Source organism: Dermacentor variabilis, unplaced genomic scaffold, assembly GCF_050947875.1.
Source record: "Dermacentor variabilis isolate Ectoservices unplaced genomic scaffold, ASM5094787v1 scaffold_12, whole genome shotgun sequence".
Classification (NCBI taxonomy): Eukaryota; Metazoa; Arthropoda; class Arachnida; order Ixodida; family Ixodidae; genus Dermacentor; species Dermacentor variabilis.
This window is the reverse complement of record NW_027460280.1, coordinates 37,388,873-37,412,018: the sequence shown is the minus strand read 5'-3', so window position 1 is coordinate 37,412,018 and position 23,146 is coordinate 37,388,873. Positions and strand designations below refer to the sequence as shown.

At 40.2% G+C, this 23,146-nt stretch overlaps 1 protein-coding gene across 5 annotated transcripts in view; it reads right to left on the bottom strand.

The window, feature by feature from the left end:
* LOC142565928 (coiled-coil domain-containing protein 186-like) overlaps positions 1 to 22,933 on the bottom strand; it is a 150,576-nt gene extending 127,643 nt beyond the window's left edge. For 2 of the 5 annotated variants that reach the window (XM_075676545.1, XM_075676550.1), the window contains exons 1-4: positions 22,753 to 22,891; positions 17,263 to 18,116; positions 7,304 to 7,472; positions 5,098 to 5,310 (exon numbers count right to left, since the gene is read on the bottom strand). In XM_075676545.1, coding sequence (XP_075532660.1) covers positions 5,098 to 5,310; positions 7,304 to 7,472; positions 17,263 to 18,086 — 1,206 coding nt within the window. In that variant the 5' untranslated portion in view covers positions 18,087 to 18,116; positions 22,753 to 22,891. Of the gene's footprint in view, positions 1 to 5,097; positions 5,311 to 7,303; positions 7,473 to 17,262; positions 18,117 to 18,595; positions 18,618 to 20,772; positions 20,848 to 22,752 lie in introns of those variants that run through there. The other 3 variants (XM_075676546.1, XM_075676547.1, XM_075676548.1) reach the window with 3 other exon arrangements.
* Between the last annotated feature and the right edge of the window lie 213 nt (positions 22,934 to 23,146).

The following is a 23,146-nucleotide window of genomic DNA, read 5'->3' as shown; positions in this document are numbered from 1 at the left end:
CACAAAACTGAGTCTTCACATATGGTATTAGTTAATCAACGAAATTTAGACAATAAGAGGATGTCACCCGTATTACTAGAGGCCATTAAAAAGGAAGATCTGCTTTTGGCTTGATCAAGACATGCCCCAAACTGCACTGCACTAGGAGTGAAACTTAAACACGAACGAAATCGTGTGAATGCCATGATTCGCCTGGCTAAGCGCAACCATTTTTGGGCTGAATTTAATAATGCACGTTTTAACAGCAAGAAAACATGGTCGTTGGTTAATAATCTGAAAGGAATGAGTGCTGCCATTTATAATACTTATTTTACCTCCCATTTTCATAAATATGGACAGAGCATAGTGTCACGTGGTGGTGACGTTGAAGAACACAGTAGCAATACTGTGAAAGACAAAACTAACTTTTATTGGGTGAACCTGTGCCCACAAAAACAGGCTACACTTATAGCACAACGATAGCGGCGAACACGGTCGGCGATCGTCGAAAATCTCATCAACGGGTCAAGCGCGTCAGCTTTTATACATCAATCGTTGAATGTTCCAGACTAATCGTTGGGACCCGCGTGCATTCCCCAAAGTTCTACACCATTCGCGTCAGGCGATGAAATCAGATAACATAAGGTTCGGCGACAACAGAAAGTGGATAGAAGCATCGATAACTTTCCAGAAACTTCGGATACATGCAGGCGCGTCCCGCGCTGTGCGGCAGCATTTGTTAGGCGGCGAAACGTGGTTGCACGATAAAGATAAGTACATGTGTCAGTAGCAAACAATTTTAAGAATCTGTTTTCTTTTGTGTCTGATGCACCTAAGACTCTGCCTTCTGACTGTCCTATACCTCCCAGTGCAATGGAATCTGCTTTCCTCCATGATGTAACCAAAAGTGATCTGAGGTTTATTATTTTTAGTCTTAAACGTAGCAAATCTCCCAGTCATGAGGGCATCACGGTTTTAGACTTGTGCAGATACTTTGAATGGATTACAGGTGTCCTACTAGCTATTTTGAACAGCATAATCTCTACCGGTATAATACCAACTTCATTAAACATCTTGGCCTGACCTTTGACTGTGATCTTTCTTGGAGCTCGCACCTTTCTTTTGTATGCCAAAGACTTTGTGCCGTATCTTGTGTGCTATATAACATTACATATTTTATGTCTTTTCCTGTCAGTGAATGTGTCATACATAGTGTGCTTAGATATGGTATCACTGTTTATCGTCACTGTATGATTCGTTGGCAACAAAGGGTGAATTCACTTCTGCATTCCATTCTAAAGAATACTGCCTACGACCTGTCTATTGGCAATGACATTGATTCTTTAGAAAACCAATGCTTAACTTTCATCATCTTCATCAGCCTATTTCATGTCCACTGCAGGATGAAGGCCTCTCCCTGCGATCTACAATTACCCCTGTCCTGCACCAATTGATTCCAACTTGCGCCTGTGAATTTCTTAATGTCATCAGCCCACCTAGTATACTGCCACCCTCGACTGCGTTTCCCTTCTCTTGGCAACCATTCTGTAACCCTAAAGGCCTACTGGTTATCTAACCTATGCATTACATGACTTGCCCAGCTCCATTTCTTTCTCTTAATGTCAATTAGAATATTGGCTATCCCAGTTTGCTCTCTGATCCACACCGCTCTCTTCCTGTCTCTTAAGGTTACGCCTAACATTATTCATTCCATTTCCTTAACTTGCTCTCGAGCTTCTTTGTCAGTCTCCAAGTTTCTGCCCCATATTTTAGCACCAGTAGAATGCACTGATTGTACACCTTTCTTTTTAGTGATAACGGTAAGGTTCCAGTCAGGACCTGATAATGTGTACCGTGTGCACTCCAACCCACTTTTATTCTTCTGTAAGTTTCCTTCTCGTGATCAGGGTCCCCTGTGAGTAATTGACCTAGGTAAACGTATTCCTTCACAGACTCTAGAGGCTGACTGGAGATCCTGAACTCTTGTTCCCTTGCCAGCCTATTTATCATTATCTTTGTTTTCTGCATATTAATCTTCAACCCCACTCTTACACTCACTCCGTTAAGGTCTAATGCTCTGTTAATAGAAATTGTTATATTAAAAAATTTTTGGTGCAGTCAGTTCACTATTCCATATGTTCCTCCACTTGATTTAAGGCCAAAATATTGCTATAGCATTCCTTGCTCCTGAACCCGTTATGGAAAACGCACATATTAATACTATGTATCTTTTTGTTTCAATAGCCTACCACATAGTGTGTTCTGCATTAAATATTAATAGGGTCTGAAAAAAATCTTGTGATTCATCCCTATGTTGCTTCCTGCCCCATAACTGTTTTCATCTGCTGTTATTGAGTTCATTCCAAAATGCTGTAATTCCTTTTGATTGTGTAGCTGTTTTGTCTCAGTACATTTTGTTTCCTGTTGTTGATTTTCTGTGCTATTTAAGTCATTTTGCCAGGTTCTCTACAACGTCTGTATTTTCTTTTTTGTATATTTCTGTTATTGTTCGCTGTCTGCTAGGTGCTGCCACTCAAGCCCTTTGAGGCTTTGGTAGGCCTGATTATTATTGTATTCAAAGTGACATGAATAGACGTGCTATCCATCTATCTCCTCATATGCACTGACACAGTCATCTCCAATGAGTGACTGCACCCATGACCCACAAAATATCCGTCATGGTACATTCAACAGTCATGAAGAGCCTACAGGCTCCCCCAACAATGCAAGAAAAAAAAGTTATAAGGCTCTTTGTGCCTGTGCCTGAACTAGTTGCAATGCATTGGTACAGCACATAATATAAGTGCATTTATTAAATGCACACAGGGCACATAGCAACATAGATGAACGCTACTAATTATCAATAAGGTTCGTAGTCTGCTTCATTTAAATGTGCAGTCTGGCTAGAAATTGTTTCTTGCCCTTCAGTTCAGAGTGTGGTTCACTGTTTTCACTTGCTGGATCCCAAACTAATGGTAAGAGAGATCTCACATCAATAACATCATTAGTCACAGCTGGCACACATAGTTCAATGTGTTGTTCAACGTGCCAAAAGGTTGCATACAGGGCCCCTTTCCATCAGACAGTACACAGGATGCTCTTTGTGAAAGAAGAGTTGTCAACCGCTTGAAAGTGGCACACAGCTTTCTACGTACAGTGCGCACAAGGATGAGACATAAGGAAAGAATAGTACACAGAGACAGAGCTCTGTGCCAGCCTTCCTTTTTGTTTCACCCTTGTGTATGCTCTATCCAGAAGATCATGAGCCCCCAACTTGCCAAAGTCTCCATCTTAGCAAGCACAGTACTAGGAAGGAATTATGAAACAGGTACAGTGCTACGAAACACAAGTTTACATGAGATGCACAGAACAAGTGGTGGACATCAACTCGGTTTACTGCACAAAAAGCATGCATAATAGGGGATCTTTACAATATGTCCCTCTCCTGTGGCAAGTGTTACATTGGACAGGCCAAGTACATTGAAAGTGCACTTAACTGCTTCAATCATTGATATATGTAAGTTCTATGCTAAACCTGAGGCTTTCATGTGATTAAACTTTAATAATCCATAATTAGGATCCACATTTGCCTGTGTGCTACTTTTTTCCCCTTTCACATTGACCTCTCGGTTAAAACCTACAGTATTTGGGAAACTAATTTGGTATACTTGTACTTGTCTTCGCATCTTTGCAAGTTTTTACTGAATGTGCTAATCACTAATCTTAAGTTAAGATTAGAATTTTCCCAAGCTCTCAAGAATCGCCACAATCACCTTCACAGGAGTTCCACTAGGGACACAGCAGACGACAGGCAAATGTGCAGTTTTTTTCTTTTGACGATTATTTATGGACCTGCTAATCTCTTTTTTAAACCCCTGTCACATGTACAGTCTGAATGGTCAATGAGCTCTTGTCACTGCAGGAACTTGCCAAGGCCTGCCCATGCTGAATAATAGCCACAGCCACAATTAGATGTCAAATAATAATTGTTAATGAATTAATGACAATTGAGAGGTATTAAAGGTACATTACCTTACTATGACTACAAAAGGGGACTGAACAAGAGCCATGACACTTCTTATCCTACTTTCCTAATAATTCTGATTTAATTGGAGAGTAATTCACTGCAGTTTCTAGCTTCACTCATTTATGCAATTTCTCTCCTTCACTCAATCACTTACACACATATACACATTAACACCTGTAAGCAAAAGTATGCAGACCACACGTACAAAGAATATAAAGCCCAAAAAATACCATATAGACTTGTACAAGGGCTTCACTTTTTTTTTTCCAATTTCGACAAGGTGTGGTCCTTACATGGGACTAAACCATTTGGTCAAAATGGTGCCGGCACAGCATTGACTTGTGCACACCCCAGGTCCCTAGATATGCCATTACATCAGAGGTCAACACGCAGCTCACGCCAATCTAGTAGTGGCATGTGGAAGTACGCAGCATGCAAAAATTTGGCGATGCGTGGGCATGGCATCGGGACACCACACGTGATTGCTCTGCATTGGAAATATTTTTTCCAAATTTTCGGCTGCCAAGTTGGGAGTGTGGCCCTTACACGGGCTTATATGGCATATAACCTAAAAGCAACAAGTGCACTGAGGTCTGCACAACATCAAGTCTTTAGTGCTCATTTCCAGGCTCTGTGTCTAGGCTATAAAACAATCCAGTCATTTCTGAGCACTTATGGTCTGAGGGGAAGTGCAGTTTTAAGAAATTTGAAAGCATAATTTGGAATTAGCTAGCACGAGACAGGGGTAAATGAAGTTCGCTGGGAAAGGCTTTCGTCCTGCAGTGGACATAAAAACAGGTCAATGATGATGATGGTCTGTTTACACAATCACTGAATTCTGCTTCCTAGCTCAACACTAAGCAAAGTTTACAGAGAGGATGGTTGGTACATCTAACATTTCATGGTGTTACACTACACATTCATGAAAAAAATGCTACTGACAGGTCTGCTCACATAAGTTTATTTTTGAGCAAGAAGTATTTAGCCAAGCCCTTGGTTGGTGCAGTTGTAGCAACATCTCCAATACTATGTCATTGTGGAGGATAGATTTACAAGGAGTGCAATGGAGGCAAAACACAAGAGATGCTAACCTTTGTGTCAAGGCTGGAGCAGAGACGAGCACGCTCATTGTTGAGTGATCGTACTCGGCTGAAGTGCTGGTCTCGTTCCTTGACAACTTCCCTGTACTTCTTCTCCGTGTCCTCCAAGGCCTTACGTGCCAGGATAACCTCCTTTTCACTAGTTGCATACTTTACTACCATGCTGTCTTTCTCCTTTGTCACAGCCTCCAGCTGCCTGCACAACTACGGTTGAGGAGCATACCAACAAGTCACAAAGAACACCAAACCAAACCATGGTTCAGAGTTGATTATAGTTGACAAGACACACAAGATGCAAACAACAGAAGACTTTCAACATGTGCAAATGCTATATTGGCCCACTTGTTGTAAAAGCAAGCCCTTTGGATTCTGCAGAAAACTGTTACCTAGTTGCAGCATTTCAGCTGGAGTGATGCTACTGACCAAATGCAGTTTAGGTCAATTCTTGGCAAATGAAAATACAAATTTTGGAGCACTTTGGAGCAGTCACATGTAATCTTTGAAGATTGATGGGAGCACTAAATGACTACTTTTGTGGCATGTACTGAGCTGCCAAATTGACATTTGCAGGTTTTCAATACCTCAAAAGTGGTAAGAGTTTACATAATATGCAGCCTGCATCTTATGCAATTTCTCGCCACTGTCATTAGATAGCCCTACAACTTCTCTCTACATTTCAGTCTTCACTGCAATTTTCTCTGGGAACAATATTGGTCCTTAGTGTCAAATCAAATAAAACAATACCCACAGCCAAACTGCATCTCAGATTTTTATTTCATGTAGTACATTAAAGGTCCAAAGGCATAAATGACTGGGTAAGAACAAACAAACAAACAAACAAACAAACAAACAAACAAACAAACAAACAAACATGTAGTAGGGGCATTAGCAAAAGGCATGGCCTACAGCAGTCTTGAAGCTCTTTCTGTCAGTGATGAGAACAATTGAGACAGGAAGAGGTAATTTCAGTATACACTTGTTCTAGAAATCAGCAAATGACTTTAAACACGAGGTTAAGGGAACACTTGTCCAGTCTGAAAGGTCGCCCTAGCACGCATTTGGCAATGCATTGCCAAGAACATAATTGCTCCCCCTGTCTTAGTAGCACCAACATTTTGTATAGGAATAGGAATCAAACCGCGAGGGAAATTGTGGAAGCACACTGGATTGAAAAACAAAAAGAAAAATGCATCAGCCATCCATCGTTTCATTGTTGGATAAAGAAAATTCACTTCTATCATCACATCTTTAACGCATTTTTATCGTAAGTGGATGTTTCATGCACCTTGCTGTTCTTATGTTGACTGGGTGGCTTTGGTCCACGTCTTTGTGTTTTTTATCACAAGTGGTATATGTACTGTAGATGTGCTCTCTTGACTTGATCGCGCAGATCTGTGTGTATTATATGCGCTATAGGCGTGCTCTGTTTGACTGGATCGCGCAGATCTGTGGGTATATAAGCAGGTGGTTCTTCAAAAATAAAACCAGTTGTTAGAAAGCGCTCGTCCTTGTGTTTCTTCTATTCTTCGTCCCTGTTTGGTTGCGCACAATAAGTTTTAAAGATGACTTTAAAGGTTCACATGGGAGTCTGGTACCCCGACTTCCAGGCTGTGGTCAGTGGAGTTTCAGGGCAAATAAACAAGTACAGGCTAGCAGTAATAATTACATAGTCAACACCAGTTCAATTATACAGTCAATCAATTTAGGTACTTCAATTCAATACAAAGAGGGGATATTTTAAAGACCAAGAAGTGTGAAGGAGCAGCGATACAGCAAACGTTGAGCACTTTTGGTGGAAAAGTCTGACTCCCTGAGCAGCAAATTGTACTCTGCTACTTAACTTTTGGTGCTTTAAGTGCACTTCGTCCGAGTCGAAAGTTATCGCAGTTCTGTCCGAAGTTTAATTTTTGCTCCAGCGCACTCAACGATGCGAAGCATTACAGAAATATTAGAAAATACATAAACTTGCAAATGGCAACTATTCAGTTCAAAATTTGAAAAGTAGAGTACTTTATTTTCTATTCTAAAGTTACAAATATTCACAACACTTCTATTATATTAAAACAGTGATCACCAGTGACTATAAAGCATACAAAAAGCTTAATGTGAAAAATCTGCCTGCTAGCGTTCAGGTGGATGACAGAGCTGGCAAGCTAATGCCACATCCCACCCTACACACAGATGCAAGGTACCATACCTTTTCATTTTTGGACAGTAGTTCAGCCCGTGCTTCTGCCAGCATACGCATATTTTCAGCTTCCCGGGCTGATGTCTTCTCACTGATATACCTGAGTTGCTGCTGAAGTTCAAAGTTGGTCTGCTCTACTCGTTCCATAAGGTCATAGTTGAGGGCACACCGCTTGCACCTGCATGCAAGGCACAGGCAACAACACTAAATGCAGTGATCAGAGGCTTCAAGAACACAAAGGGCCTAATGAAGAATTTCACCCAGTGGACCCCCCCCCCCCCCAGGGCTTCCTACTAAGCTTAACTTAAAGCACCGCCACCCAGGAAGTAGATTTTATGCTCGTAGGTTGGCATACTAACTCATGCACACTCATACACGTACCAGTGCATGTGTGAGTGAGTATATGCAAGTCTGAATAAGAGAGAGTCCAGAGGGTGTCAGTGAACATGAGTAAACACGAGCATGAAGGCAACCCGCTGCGGTGGCTTAGCAGCTATGGTGTTACGCTGCTAAGCACAAGGTCGCAGGATCAAATCCCGGCTGCCGCGGATGCATTTCCATGGAGGCGAAATTCAAAAACGCCCGTGTCTTGTGCATTGGGGCCCGTTAAAGATCCCTGGGTGGTCAAAATTAATCCACAGTCCCTCACTATGGCATGCCTCATAATCACATTATGGTTTTGGCACGTAATACCCCAGAATTCTATTTAATTAAATTCAAGTATGAAGGCGAGTTAGTACTGGTGAGTGTGAGTGGATGCATGCACACAAGTGAGGGCCAGTGACTGACTGCCTATACCACGTTTCTATCTCCAAACTGCTGCATGGGTGATTTAACTGTGTGCACTTGCACTGGCAGCTGCGAATGCTATATGGCCTACAGCAAATATATTCCATGAACCATTCCTTTCAGAAAGTCAAGCTGTATGCAAAAAGAAGGTACAGCACACAAAGCTGAAAACTCTGTGTTGGCTTCAATAAAAGACAACTGAAGGGGGAAAAGAAAGCCAGGCGACTAGTTTTCAGAGCTAGTTCAGTAAGGGAAGTGTTTATATTTCATGCTGGCCCCCGAAGGCACTGAGAGGCATAAAATAACTATCTTAAATGCTGCCAGAACTAGCTGCAAACAATGGCATCATGAAAGGTGGTGGTAAGGGGAGAGGGGAAGAAAAATAAACAGTTCACAGAATGACACTGGAGCTATTTTAGCAAACAAGCTATAATCTTTTAATTAAAATACCTATTCATCCCATCAGCTTTATAATTATTAGCCTTTGTGCTTTTCTGAAAAGTAACAATGTCCTCACAATGTGCCTGGACCCAGAAAATATTAAAAAGAAGCTGAAAAAAAAATAACAGGAGACTGGCTAACACAAAGCTGTTGTGTTTTCTATCACCACTTGCTTTCTCTGACTTACTTGGTTTAATGTGGCCCCATTCTGTACTTGGTATCTATTCATTATAATGGCGTATTTTAGACATATCTAATGGGTTCAGTATTTATTTAAGTACTCTCAATGGCTCTTGGTTCTTACAAATAGAAGTAATCAATTACTAATAGTCAGCTGCATTCATCAGCAAACAAGTTTCACAAGCATTTAAACAATGAGCGTGTAAATTAGGTGGCAAACAGTGAGGCCAACGAAAGCTCCTTCACAGCAGGAGACAAGCCAAACTGATGGTATGGAGAAACCTTGCATGTAAGCTCACCCAGTCATGTCACACTGAGTGGCTGGCACTTTTTGCTTTTTCACAATGATAGCACAGGCTAAAAAGAACACATGTGGGCACGTGGATACACAAGATGCTGTGAACAAGAACATTTACGACATGCCATCATGAAGAAAGGCAAATAATGAAGCTTGGAGCTGACACAGAGCAAGCAACCTCCCCCATCTGCAGTCATTTATTTTGGCCGTTTTGGCCTACTAAAAGGTCAGTGGTGCCACAAATCAATGCTGCCACAAAGCACTTGTGCAGCAATAAGAATGAATGAATGAATGAATGAATGAATGAATGAATTCATTTATTCAGAAAAGGAGGATAGAAGGTCGCTGATGGGTTAAGAGGATATATGGGGCAGAGGAAGGCACCCACTAAGTTGCGCACACCTGGCCACTAGCAACATCGAAGTGGGCTAATGTGACTAGGTGGTCCGGGTAATCGAGAATGTCTTTTTTTTAAGCTTAAATATTAGGAACAAAGACAAAGGAACAAAGTAGTAAGGAAACATGTTTGCATGTCAACTGCTACAGAACCAAACATGGGTTGCTGCATGAAGCCAGTGTCTGATCCAGTCAGCACTTATGCTCTGAAGCACACACCTTGCAAAATTTTTGCCTGACGTGTACCATGAACTTTAACTGTGAGCAATAATAGAAGAATGGGTCACTGATGCAACATATACACATTTCTTCTCTTGCACTGTCTAAGAGAAAAAACACAAGCTTCTAGCTTGGATGCAACTTGGGCATACTCTTCTAGCAGTGCCGTAATCTCAGTTTGCCTGCCCAACTTGGGTGCAAATGTGGCTTGGGTGTTGTCATTTTACATAGATGTGTATTACAAAGCCCTGCATCATGGTACGCCAGTAAAGTGGCATGCTTTCATTCTAAGAACTGTAAAAGAAAATTGTGCACTTACCATTGCATTGATTTCATTAAGTTTCATAACAAGATTGCATTTCTTATCAGCACTATACAGTAAAACAGTTGGAATCTTTGTCTAGTTAGTCTATACATACAGTTACTGACTAGTGCCAAAATAAGTCTACACTGCCTGTACTATCTTTCTTCCCTGATTTCGAGATGTGCATAATACAGTCTTAATTTTTTCTTCCTTTCTTTTTATCACAAAATCGGGCAGGGCACGCAAACATATCAGTTCTTATACTCAAAAATGTGGACTGAAAACATGTGACCTTGCTGCAAAATTTGAGCAATAATAAAGCAGCAGCGAATGCAAGAACTTTCTGTAAAATTTAGAATGACGATGCAGATCATCGTATATTCTATTGTTATGCAGCTGTTCATAGACTGAGAATATTCTAGCTCACACGTGAATGAAGCCAGGCAAATGGACACTGCATGGAACAAGGGCCGGTGCAGTTGCAGCAGACAAGAGCTGCAGGGCTGCTGTGGCCAAGGAGTGGGCGTGAAGAAATAGTAGCGTGTGTTTATGCAGTCAGAATTGTACAGAAAAAATACAAAGTGCTGCCATCTAGAAGTGCTGTTGAGTGCGGCCTTTTGAGCTGTATACTAGCTCAGTTGGGACCCTATGCTAGTCTGTGCTTCTGTGCTTGAAGCTAAAGCAAACAAAGTGAAAAAGTAGTCAAACATTTAATGTGGCTACAGATAACTGGCGTCTAAAAGTAGCCAATGTAGTGTTGAAATGTGCATGATGAAAGAGCCAGAAGCTCAACTAGCAATACGTGTACTCATGTGAATACATATATTCCATGCCCAAATGACTGAATTTAGGAGAAAGCGATCAAGTTTAATAATGACATTAATTAAAGTACTGCTGAAAGCTTTCATTTCATTTGAAACTAGCATACTTTGTTATTCACTAGCCAATTTAAACATAAAGAATTCTGAATAAGCATTAATTCATTAAAAATTTGTTGTGACACTAATAACTTCCCTGAGCATATCACACAAGCAGTGCTAGTGCCTGTGGTATTTTCTGTTGCCCCTTCTTTGAGAATATCTATAAAAATGTTTATTTTTATACAAACTGTACACCAAGTCAAATGCTGCCTGTAAATTTCTCAATTAGGCCAGTGATTTATTGCATTACATTACAAGCCCCATATCCCTCTACCATTTGGACCAATGATACATCCCTAGTAAATAAAGCTTGATCCTCATTACATTACTGACTGGTATATTTTGCCTCCCTCCACACTTCTGAGCATAAATTTGATACGTTAAGGGAGGTAGCACAAAACAAAGTAGCTGGTGTTAGCTAAGTCCAACACATACAGCTAATATTGTAACCACAAGCAGGTACGCCAACTAGCTGAATTTCCTCGTTACTGAAAGTAATGTCATAATGACAGCAAACAGCACGTGAAAATAAATGTAGGACAATCTCATTCTGTATCATGCATGACTGCCTAATTGTAACAATGCAGAAAGCAAAGGAAAAGTAATGAACTATTTTAGTATTGCTCAATGACTTTCCTCAGGCTGAAATTTATAACCAAAATCAATTAAATTCTCAAACAAAGTAACTATAACTGCCCTCAGCCACTATTTCTTGTAATGTGCGCAATATTAGATTTCTGTGTACAACACAGGTTACTGATTGTGCAGGCTTTATCGAGATTTCATGAACTGTTTTCTGGTGTTTATTTCATTTTCAAAAATCGATGTATCTTATAATGTTCCTCATGACAGTGTGAAAAAAATAAAATTGGGGGAAGTTGTTCAAGAGTCTAGCCACTTGATCAATGAAAAATGGAGGCCCATTACTGCTTATACGAAGGGGTCAGACTCTGCACTTGGGAGCTGAAAATTGGCCCAAATGTATTTTCGCATTCATTTGCTCCAGTCTGGTGTAGAGCATTTTAGTTTTGCTTGATTTAATCCCTGTACCATCCTTGATTGATTTAGCCTTTGCCATAATCACCATAAGCATGCCGTGAAATGTTTTTCCTCGTTTTTTTAAAGCAGCATTTCTGGTGGGGGTCACCATTTCGGAGTGATGATATCTCTGGCTCTACTTATCCTACTGCAGTTTCAGTTTCAGTTTATTATTATTCGTTCATAATAATTTGTTACAAAATATGGTATACAGACAAGGGTCCCAAAGTCAGAGACTGCACCGGGACCCTTGGTTTAGAAGTTATACAAAAAGAATAAAGCGTAATACAGAGCAGAGAAACAAATCATGAAATAAGCAAAATATAACCAAGAAACTCAGTGACAACACACATAAAAAACAAAAGGAAAGATGCACAATCAATGGTAATTCCACAGCTTCTAATTAGCAAAATAACATTGTAGGAAATTAATCAGACAGCAAATAATTCTTGAGCTCATATTTGAAAGAGTACAAGGTAGTTGACAACTTAATGGAATATGGAAGACTGTTCCAAAGTTTAAGCGCGCAAAAAGAGGAAGCCATCTTTCCGTAATTAGTATGACATAAAGGCAACAAGAAATTTCCTTGTGCTGCAAACCTTGTGTTATTGGGATTAAAAAGGAGATCAGAACTAACAAAGTTGTAAGAAACTTGTTGATTTAGTAATTTGAAAAATAATATCGCTAAATGATAGTTAAACAAATCAGTAACTTGAAGAATGCGGTTTGTACGCAGTTGTGAAGAGGCGTTAGAGAAAAAATGGCTTCGCGTTATAATGCGGATAGCCTGATTTTGAATGTGCTGAATAGAGGAAAGATGACAATGATAAGTATTACCCCAAGAAGCGATACCATAAATGATATGGCTATGAATGAAAGCGAAGTATAACGATAATAATGCTTCTTTGGAAAAAAATGCACGTGATTTGAGTAGTGCTCTAATGCCAAATGCTGTTTTTTGTTTGATGTGTGCAATGTGGTTAGTAAACTTAAGGTGGGGATCTAATTTGATGCCGAGGAAAGAAACACAAGTGGAGGCAGGAATGTCATGCCCATTCAGAGTTATGGTAGGAGAGCAAGGTAAATGTTTCTGTGATGACTTAAATACCATGAATTGCGTTTTCGTAGGGTTTATAACTAGAAAATTGGCGTTACACCATTCAGTAATTTTTGACAGATCACTGTTTAGTTTCAATGTTAGCGAAAGTAATGATTTATCCGAGAGGGCAACAGTCGTATCGTCGGCGTATAATATAGGTAGGGTATAATTAAGGCAGTCAGGTAAATCATTTATATAAATGGTAAATAATAGTGGACCTAAAATCGAGCCCTGAGGCACTCCTTGGTTAATAATTTTGCTTTCAGCGAAAGCCCCGCCTGCGTACACTGTTAATTCCCGATTAAACAATTTACAATTTAATTACAATTAAACAATTTTTTGTCAAAAAGGTACACAATTAGAAAGTGCAGTAGGCCTATAATTTAAACAAATATTATGACAGAAATTTTCGAAACGTAATAATGAGTCCTGGGTGGGAGTCAAGGGTTCATTTGCTCTGCAAGGAAAGTGAATGCATATGTTATACCAGCACATAAACTCAGAAAGTTTCATCAAAATATATTTAGAAGTCAGTAGCAAAAGTGAGTATTCGTAGGAGCACGACGGTCATTGAGCTCCTGCAATCCAGGTCACCTGCTCGACCAACAGCTAAACAAATGTTGTGGGAGTGCACCAGCTACAATTACATCCAGCACAAATACCTCATGGTGCACATAAAGATCTATGATAACTGGATGCCACGCTGCTGTCCCTGAAGGACTTTGATTTATGAGGGATTGACCATTGTTTGAAATTTTCCCCCCATTCCTCTTTTCTCTGCGCCCCCTATACACGCCTTTCAGCCATCCTTCTTTTACAAAGGTTTATATAATTAAATGACAGGAGCCTCATAAATGTTGTGTAGTGCATGCTATGCCTCTTCTACCTTCGTGATCACTATAATTTAAAAACAATATAAGTGTTACTGGAGAAGAGGTGACAGTAAGAATAGTTACACTGTGAAGCCAGCTCAACAGAGACTACACCCTAAGGAATAATTTGTGTTCCTTGGGGTTTGCATTTGTGTAGGACAATGAAATGATATCTGCAATGCCTGAACAGCATGTGAAGCACGATGTGTGACAGAAAAGAATGAAAAAGCTGGCATACTACATGTAACCTTTTGCAAAAGCTGGCCACAAGATAAGGACATTCTTCAAAACTTTCATTGGATAGTTAAAAACACCCTTCTGGCTGTTGAAGCTCCCATCATTTCAATTTTCAATTTTTGTAGCATGCTGTTGCCATTCTCTCAGTTGTCAGCATTCAGAAAACTTGCCCGTCCAAAAATTCTGTCTGGCATTTCTTCACACATTTTTTGAACTGTTGCGGGTATGGGCACTTCCTATGACAGTCTAGCTATTTCTCTACAAAATGGGGGTAGTTAAATAATATACAGACCCTTTCACAAATTTCTCAGGTCCGTTTTTCACTAAGGTTCAAGAAAAGTAGTGTCTCACAGATCTCTTTTTTTGCACAAGTATCCAAGTTTACTGGTGGCATCACACTACGTACAGTGAGGTTTTGTACTGACAGGGGCTTCTCAATGTACCACTGCTAGCAAGGGGTTCAATGGTGAACCATGCATTTTATAATCATAATTAACCATAATAACTAGTGGTAATGCACCTTACCACTGCAATGTATGGAATAAATTAAGTATAGGAGTTCATGGCTCTTCTTCGTGGACATCCAAAATGGTCTTAATGGTAGCAGTGTATTATACTCATTATGGGTAAACATTTCAGGCCAGAAATATCTAAAAATTGGTGCTTTTGGTTATCACTGATCAGAACATAAATTTCAGTTTTTTAGCTAAAAGCAGTGTACATACTAATGACACATTAAGCTCAAGTCTAAAGGTGTATAAAAAGTATCTTGCAGAATCTATCACTACAAAATATTGAAAGTGGTTAGGAACTGTCATCCTATATTGCTTTTGAGCAATAGGAGTGTGGTGCAATGCGTAATGTAGAGCTTGAAGTCAGTTCTGGCCCAGAGCACAATTGCCTAAGAACTTTAGAAGAGCCATCTACATATGGTCAGAAAGTGTGGATTCGTATGCCACGGCAAAAATTTAACAGATCTATGTAAACTCTTAGCAGGAACCTCTAAACCTCTAAAGGCCTATAATGTTTTCCAAATGCAATCCAGAGTTCCATGCAATTTTGTTAATTATGAGCTTTAGCATATTGCCAGATAATCTTTCTACACTGCGCCTCCTTGCTAAACAATAAGTTTAAGCTTGATATCTCTACTCTCCTGTATTTGAGCATTCTTTTCAAATATATTGCCTCTATGCTTAAGAACATAACATGAAACGACTGAAAGTTGAGCAAGTTGGTGAGGCTTCGGAATACTGAAGGCAGGTACATAGACACACAAGTACGAACAAAAGGGACAAAACATGTCCTTTTAATTTTTACTTTCGTGCATGCTAACACGCCTGCCTTCAGTAACATGAACATAACCTGCAGTGGCACCTGAGGTGGGGCATCACCAAAAGTTATGCCCATATGCCCACCAAAGGTGAAGCCCCATGCTACAAGGTTCCTGGCAACTTTGTTAACCATGGGGTGGCATATTTAAGTAGACACTATCGAAGGGACTCACCATTGTCCAGATATGCTTTAATCACTGCCTGCAAGTTTCAACTTGTTGCCTCTACTTTCCTGCCTGTGCAGGTTCTCTAAAAATCACCCCTACACACATTAAAGATTGTATGAATGGAGGTTGGACGTGGCAAAGCATTAATGAGCTCCTTAACCAGCTCCCACTGAAAAATAAAATTTAAAGATAACCTCATAACGCAGCTTGGCTCAAGGGAGCTTGAGTCAAAACCTGATACGCTGACCAAACACTTCCAATTCCAGGATGTGTGTCATGGCTAAAAAAAAAAAAAAAAAAAAAAAAAAAAAAAAAAAAAAAAAACACAAGTTTCTTCAGAGCTTCGGCACTTTGTAAATGTTTGCAGAGGGGATTAAATGTCAATAACTTATTGGACCTCATCAGCCTTCTGGATTTACTGTAATTTATTTGATGATGTTAGAAATGTAGGCAACTTTTGTTGTCGGATTTTCCACAATATTTGCAGAGTTCATGCACAACATTTGATTCTAAGTTCAAGAACAATGAAAGAATTTCAAGGTTGTTGAAGGGCAAAATTCAAGTAGGCTGAAGCAAACTTTATTCCTACATATAAACTAAGAAATATTCAAATCTCTCTCTTCTTAGGTACAATTTTGTACAGCTAAGCAGGCACTGAGCTGGAAACACGCTTCCATCTCTTCAAGTGGCTTTTGGAAGTCGACATTACGATTGTAATGATGTCAACAGCCTTCTCTCACAACACACTTTGCGATGAGGGTTAGTAGCGTCCAGCTTCATCCAAAGATACTTGTCATGTTAAAGCCAAATGGCTGAAACTTATTCGCCTCCAGGCATTCCTAGGGGCCAGGGCTCAAAAACAGTGCCATGATGGCTACAATGTGAACCAACTAGCACAACAAAAATGGTGGTGCTTGGGCGCTTTATCTGGCTATGTCTACCGCTACGATGGCAATTTAAAATATATTTTTCTAAATTCAAGGGCTTTCAAGAATTTAAAGTAGTATATGAACCTTGCATTTGACTGTCTAATGAATATACAGAAATGGCATGAAGAAATGGGTCAATAAGAATGCAATCATTCACGCGTGTGCACACGCACACATGCACACACACACATGCACACACACACATGCATGCACACACACACGCAAACCAATGAGCACTTGAGCATGAATTGATAAGCAATTTAGTGGGTGCCATAAGACTATGTGCACATAAAGGTTCGGGCAAAAAAAAAAGAAGAAACACACAAGCAATTGAAAACAGTGGGAAATACAAACCAAGAATCAATCAGCATTCTGGATCCACTAAGGCCACGACTTGATGCATGCTTGTATCAAAAAGGAAGCAGTAGCAATGCTCTAGCCATCATACTACTGCAGCATGCACACTCCCGATTTCTCAGCACATTCTATTATTTAGTCAGGAAAATCTATGGCTCTTTAAAAAAAAAAATCAAGTTTTTGACAAAGAATAAAAACACGAACCGAAAGCACAACACACACTGTAAGTGGGATGCAGGCGGAGAAAGCCAGCATTAGCAAACAAAAGTGAACTTAGAGACTCAGCTCACCTTTGTTTGTACACTTTAATTCAGATGATATGACATTTAACAAAGTAATTTTGTACCAAGAGTTGAAAGGAATGGCCAAGTGATAGATACCAATACCGTACCTGGGTGTTCCTGCTTGGGAGCCATTCTGGAGCCCCCATGCATTTTTGGACGTGTCAGAGCCCTCCACTCCCTCAAGCTCAGACTCAAGTTCTGAGAGCAAAGCATCGCTGTCATCACTTTCTTGACTACAGGATGAAAGCTCTGTTGGCGTTCGAACACAGCGTGGCAGGTGCGAGTCTGACGAGTATCGGCACAAGTTGTGCGACTCGCCTTTCTTGTCTTGTCTTTCACAGTGCCTCGAAGAACTGTCCGATTCGGAGCTGACACCAGGGTCCATAAACAAGCGCACTTCAGGAGAGCTATGACAGCTTGAGATCTGCAAAATGGCAGGGCCACCCACATCAGCACTTTGTGCAGAAAGAACCTTGTACATGGAAGCCGAATTCTCCCTCGTAGGGTTGTTTGTCTTGCTGTAAGACTGCACTGAATTTGATGCTTGGACCTCATTCTTGTTCAGAGCAGAAACTTCTGTCAGTGTGACTAATGGTGATGTGGTTGCTGGAACGGAGTCCTCCTGGCTTGTATCTACCAATGGGCAATTCTGCGATTGTGGGGAACTGCTGCTGGTCTGCTTGCATCCTGAGGCACTGGCCTGCTCATTTACGCTGACTAGACATGATCCATCGCTAGTGGTGGCTGCAGGTTGTGTGGCAGCTTTGCAACCAACACCATGAGACTGGGGCAATTCCTTTGCTGATTGAACATCACCCTTAGGAGGCAGTGGCTCACCAGCACCTTTGGTGGTGTTGTTTTCAGGGCAGGAACCAGCCTGTGCTCTGGCAGTGTCTGCCTCAGCAGACCCATCTATAAAGGAAGACTCCATGGCCTAGTGGCTCTCACTTCCATGTTAGCCCTGGGAAGATGAAGAAAGAGGAAGTGGCAAACCAATATAAATGCTTTGGACAGTATTGTACATGTACATAACACTGCCAATATCAATTTTCTGAACAGCACTGGTGCTATCTGCTGCTCAAAAGGAGAAAGTAAATGAGTGAATATAACTGATATTTCAGCTTTTAGAGTGTCAGAACTCCAACAAAAACGTAGGTTTATGAATGTCTTCAGTTTGAAGTGAACAGGGGGAACCAAGATTTTTATGAAATAATTTCACAGCAAAATATTTGCTTGGCGTCATGTGCATCTTTTGGTGTTCGCAAGGCGTAATGTTTACAAATTTATCTTGTTCTGATTATGGTATGTTCACTCGTTGCAGAGATGTTTGTCAAGAGATGTCTGTTGCCGTCATTCTGCCCTTGAATTGTATAATTTCTAGTATTCGAGTTTCTAGCGTTTGCTTCTTGTACCTGTGCATGCATCACATTCTCCTAGTACCTGCATTGGACTTGCTTTGGCAACTTTTTCTGTTGCGCTTCTAGATTTGTTTCTCTTTGTTTCCAAATATGTTGTGTTATAACCCACTCCTGCCTAAGGCCCCAATGAGAGGTCGGCAGTACTCCTGAAATAAATAAATAAATAAAAGCTTATAACACAGTAAAAAAAAAAATGACAGGGCTAAAATACAATTCAGAAAAAAAAGAAAGAAAGAAAAGAAGACCTCAATGTACTTGACTTTAAAAATTGTCAATTTTGTGCGGGAACATTGGCTCTGCTTAGTGAGGACATGCTTCATTCCATAGGTTTAAGTGCTGAAGCCACCTTAATAAGCTTTTTGCTTCTTGAATTTATATACTTCCTCTAGATACTGAAGTTTAAAATTCTCCTGGAATAATGCACAAGTTCTCCTTGACACCACATAGCAATGAATCTGTCATGCTTGTACAAGTGCTCAGCTTTCTAGAACAATTCAGCTCCATCTACTAGCGCTTATAGTGGATTAACAGCACTTTGACATATCCAGCAAAACCAAATACTTAAGACTGGTGGCCATAGATCTGTTGCTCAAACATGTCAATTACCTAAAAGGGGCTGGCAAATGACACAAGCACAAGTTTGACACTGCCAAGTTCTCAGCAAAACAAATTTTATGGAAATGCTAAAAATTGCCAGCACATATGATATGGTTCGTCAGGAGCACATTTAATACCTCACTTTGCATATCCTTAGGTCAATTATACTCATTTCCATTTTTGTTACAGTCTAATAATGCAATCAAAACTAAAAGTTCAGATAAAAGAAGGGAGACAAGACCAATTGCAGGTGTGCTATCACTTAATATCAATTACGAGCTACCAGACATTGTGTCAACATTAGAATTTGATCCCTGTGTTCATAGTGCACTGATGCCCAGTTCAGAATTTCTAATCAATGATATCTTTTTGTGCATACAAATGTTTTCAACCACTCAGGGAAATAGGGATTGTAATACAAAGCTTCTCTTATGAGCATTTCCTCACTGGTTGGCATTCAGGAGTCCATCGCTCATGACAATCGCAGTCACAAGGTGATCACTGCAGCAATTTTCAATTGAGTGGCAAATTATGAGATAGACGCTTTGGGAACAGAAGCCACAAGCCCTTCCATTCACTTATAAGATGGTGTGAAAGGGGCTGCATTAATCCAACGCACTTGGCTATTGCTTATCTCTGGTGGCATTTTGGAAGCTGCAAATATGCCTCCACTATGACATCCTTGACATCCTTGACAGCCCATTAAGGAATACTGACACATATTGTTGAACGCTAACACACACTTCTTGCACATACGAGGATGATACTTAACGAGTATGAATTGAGAAACACATATATTAATTTGATGGTAAAATGGGTTTCGATATGCCAGAGCTGGAATAATCAACATTATCGCTATGCCATGACGCAGAGCAATATTTGTTGACGCTCTTTAGCAATAAGTCTAAGTATGATGACATTGCTTGTAAAGAAAACAAAGAGTGCTGTGCAAGTTTCCTCTGGTTGTGCTCACAAATGGCAGTGATAGTAATCACAGAATTAGAACAAACCAATGACATCCTGAAACATCCACTTTTTGGCTACAGAAAATAGTTTGCAGAAACAATTATAGTCAAATATTTAAGCCATCCTGACGGTTGCCAGGATTTTTTCTAGGGTTTATAGAATTTCGAACTTGACTTACGAAAAAAAAAATTACAAACAACACGCTTACAATAATAACACAGTTTTAAGATATCACAGGTGCAAAAACTTATTTCCGAACTTTTCAATACAGTTAAAATATTTAAAGCGGGATGAGATGGTTCAATACAATGTAAAATTTTTATATTTTGCATTATTTTGATAGCACATGCTTTCAGCTATCAAATACTAGGGTATGCGTGACTTCCAACTACTGCTTTTTGTTGTCGCATAGACTGGAACGCGGACATGTTAAAGCAATATCTCTTGACTATGCGTATTTGTGAAGCTTTGTTGAGCAAAAATATTTCTCCAGGACACAAGTTTCAGTTTTGGTTTGCAAATTTAATGTTCTATGTAGTGATCCAAACAACACAAAGCAGAAGATGAAGACGAAGTGATCAACATTAGTCGGACAACGGATGTCATTGGAGCGAACATTTTGACAAAGTCACTTGCCTTCCATCAGTTGCTGCACCAACAAGGGCAAGTCTTCTTGTCAAAACAATGGCTCCATACCGTCTGCGTGTATGTCTATAAAATTTTATGGGCACCTGTGTTAGTACCTCTTAGACTACTGGACCTGCAATGGACAGCCAGCTGCTAATGGCAGTTTTGTAAACAAATAAAAAGTGTGCCTTAGTATTAGCTGTACTGTGACAAAATGAATGAAAGAGAAATAAAAATTATTTCACATAATTCTCTTCTGTATCTGTATAGCTTTTGTTTCACACATGTAACATAACATTGTCTTTGTGCAAAATTGGAAAAAAATTGCAACCAGCAGTTTTGATGCAAAGTTTCATTTGTACAAACACCACCACCACCACCACCAACAACAACAACAACAACAACAAAATTCGATTTTGTTGTTGTAATTGAGCTCTAGAAACAGGACATTTTAAGAGCCCAGCTGTGTTCATGACTCCTCTGATTGGAATACCAATACGACTTTCATCGTCTTACTTCATCTCAAAGGTCAAAGACATGCAAGCAGCAGAAATTTTACAATAAAGACAAGATGGGATCTATAAACATAACTATATTGCAACCAAAGCAATTATCTCCATGCCACTTATTACAGACGCATCCACATAATTAGCAAAATTTACCAGACCAGTGAGTGTCATCAAAACACAGATTTGTCAGAAATATAATTGTCATCTTATTAATTCTTAAATATCAATGCTTAAACTAGTACCTTGTTTCCGACTTGTTTTGAGGTCCAGTGCAGGTTATATACTTAATTTTAAGGTGTAATAATAAGCTGGAACTTACTGTTTGCCTTCTCGCCCACGAAATTATTTGAAGTAAATAATATGACAACAGAAATGCCACAGTACACTATGTATGTTATCTTTAGGAACATAATGTCTGTTTGTCAAAGGCATCCATGCACAGAAGGGCTCATTCAGAAACAGTGCATTTCGCCAAGTGCAAAACAGCAAATTGTTACATGAAAAAATCTGCAAGAGATGATCCACCACACAGCCTCGTGTAGCATGTCTGTTCCTCGGGATGTTCATGAAACGTCTCACTACTTTACCGAAGACTTCATGCACAAGTCCAGTCCAGGAACTGCTGCAGTTACACGCATCGACTTGCAATGGCAGAAAAATCAAAACGGCTGAAGCGCCGGGTAGTACCGCAAAAGGCAGAACACAGCTTGGTCAGCACTTATTGGTATTGACCAAAGCAGTATGGTGACAAGAGCAATCTCGGAACTACTTCAATCAACAATGATAGCCTAGCATTTCTGTTTCAACATCTATTCTCTTTCCTATCGGATAGCGATTTCGTTCGTTTGACAGCTGTCAGTGACAGCACAACGCACTCGTTCTATGGCAACTATCAACAAGAACACACCACCATCCGTTGTAGAAGGCGCCTTCAATCAAAACCAGTTCCGAGATCGACAACTCATGCAACTAGGCGCAGTGCACACACCAACGATACACTTAGGCGAAGCAGCTGTTAAGGGAAAGCCGTGAGGCAGCAACAGGTGTGGAGGCAATGAAGCTACGAAATGCCTTGACAAAACGGCTTTCAAAACTGGAGAAACAATCAATTCATGCTCTGCGTCTGTTAATTTCTAGACAACGAATTAGTCCGAACTGGTAAATTTGGGCACAGAGTGCACAAATACCCATTATATATATACATAACAATACAATAAAAGTAGGACAGGTATTTGAACAGCCGAGAAAAGGCAGATATAAAGCGTTGCTGTCAAGAAATTTGCGATCGTAATGCCGTATAACCTTTTCGCGACGGAGTTCTATAAATGGAAGTTCTCAAGAGGAATAACCGGCAGCTTCGACCGCGATAAAATGTTTGCAGTCAATGCGTACGTCAGTCGGAGAACATTGATAACGGTTTCTACAAGGACGACGTTGAAATGCTGAAATCAAGGTAAAATACAAAAGTAAGAGCACTCACGTGGAAAATGTTGAAGTGGAATAGCAGAACAGGAAAACAGTACCATTACACAGAAATTCCTAAAATGAACTTCGCTAACAAGTAAGAAGCACAGAAGACGAACCGTGAGAGCGATGGAACGATGTCAGCAGCATCAGTGTTGCCTGATCTGTTTTCATGGCGGCAGCATTATCTGGCGAAATACGGCAGTTAAGACGGCCAAGCAGCATACACTTTACACTCTTAAGCAAAAATTACACCCTTTAGGTCGTATCTTGCCACACAACACTTAAGAAAAGTTTACACCATTTGGAGTGTATATTGATCCTGACCTGACCTGTATACGCTGCCCCCGCGCGTATACAGGTCAGGTGCAGCAGCAAGTGCGCGCAAAAACCAGATCAGAGGTATTTAC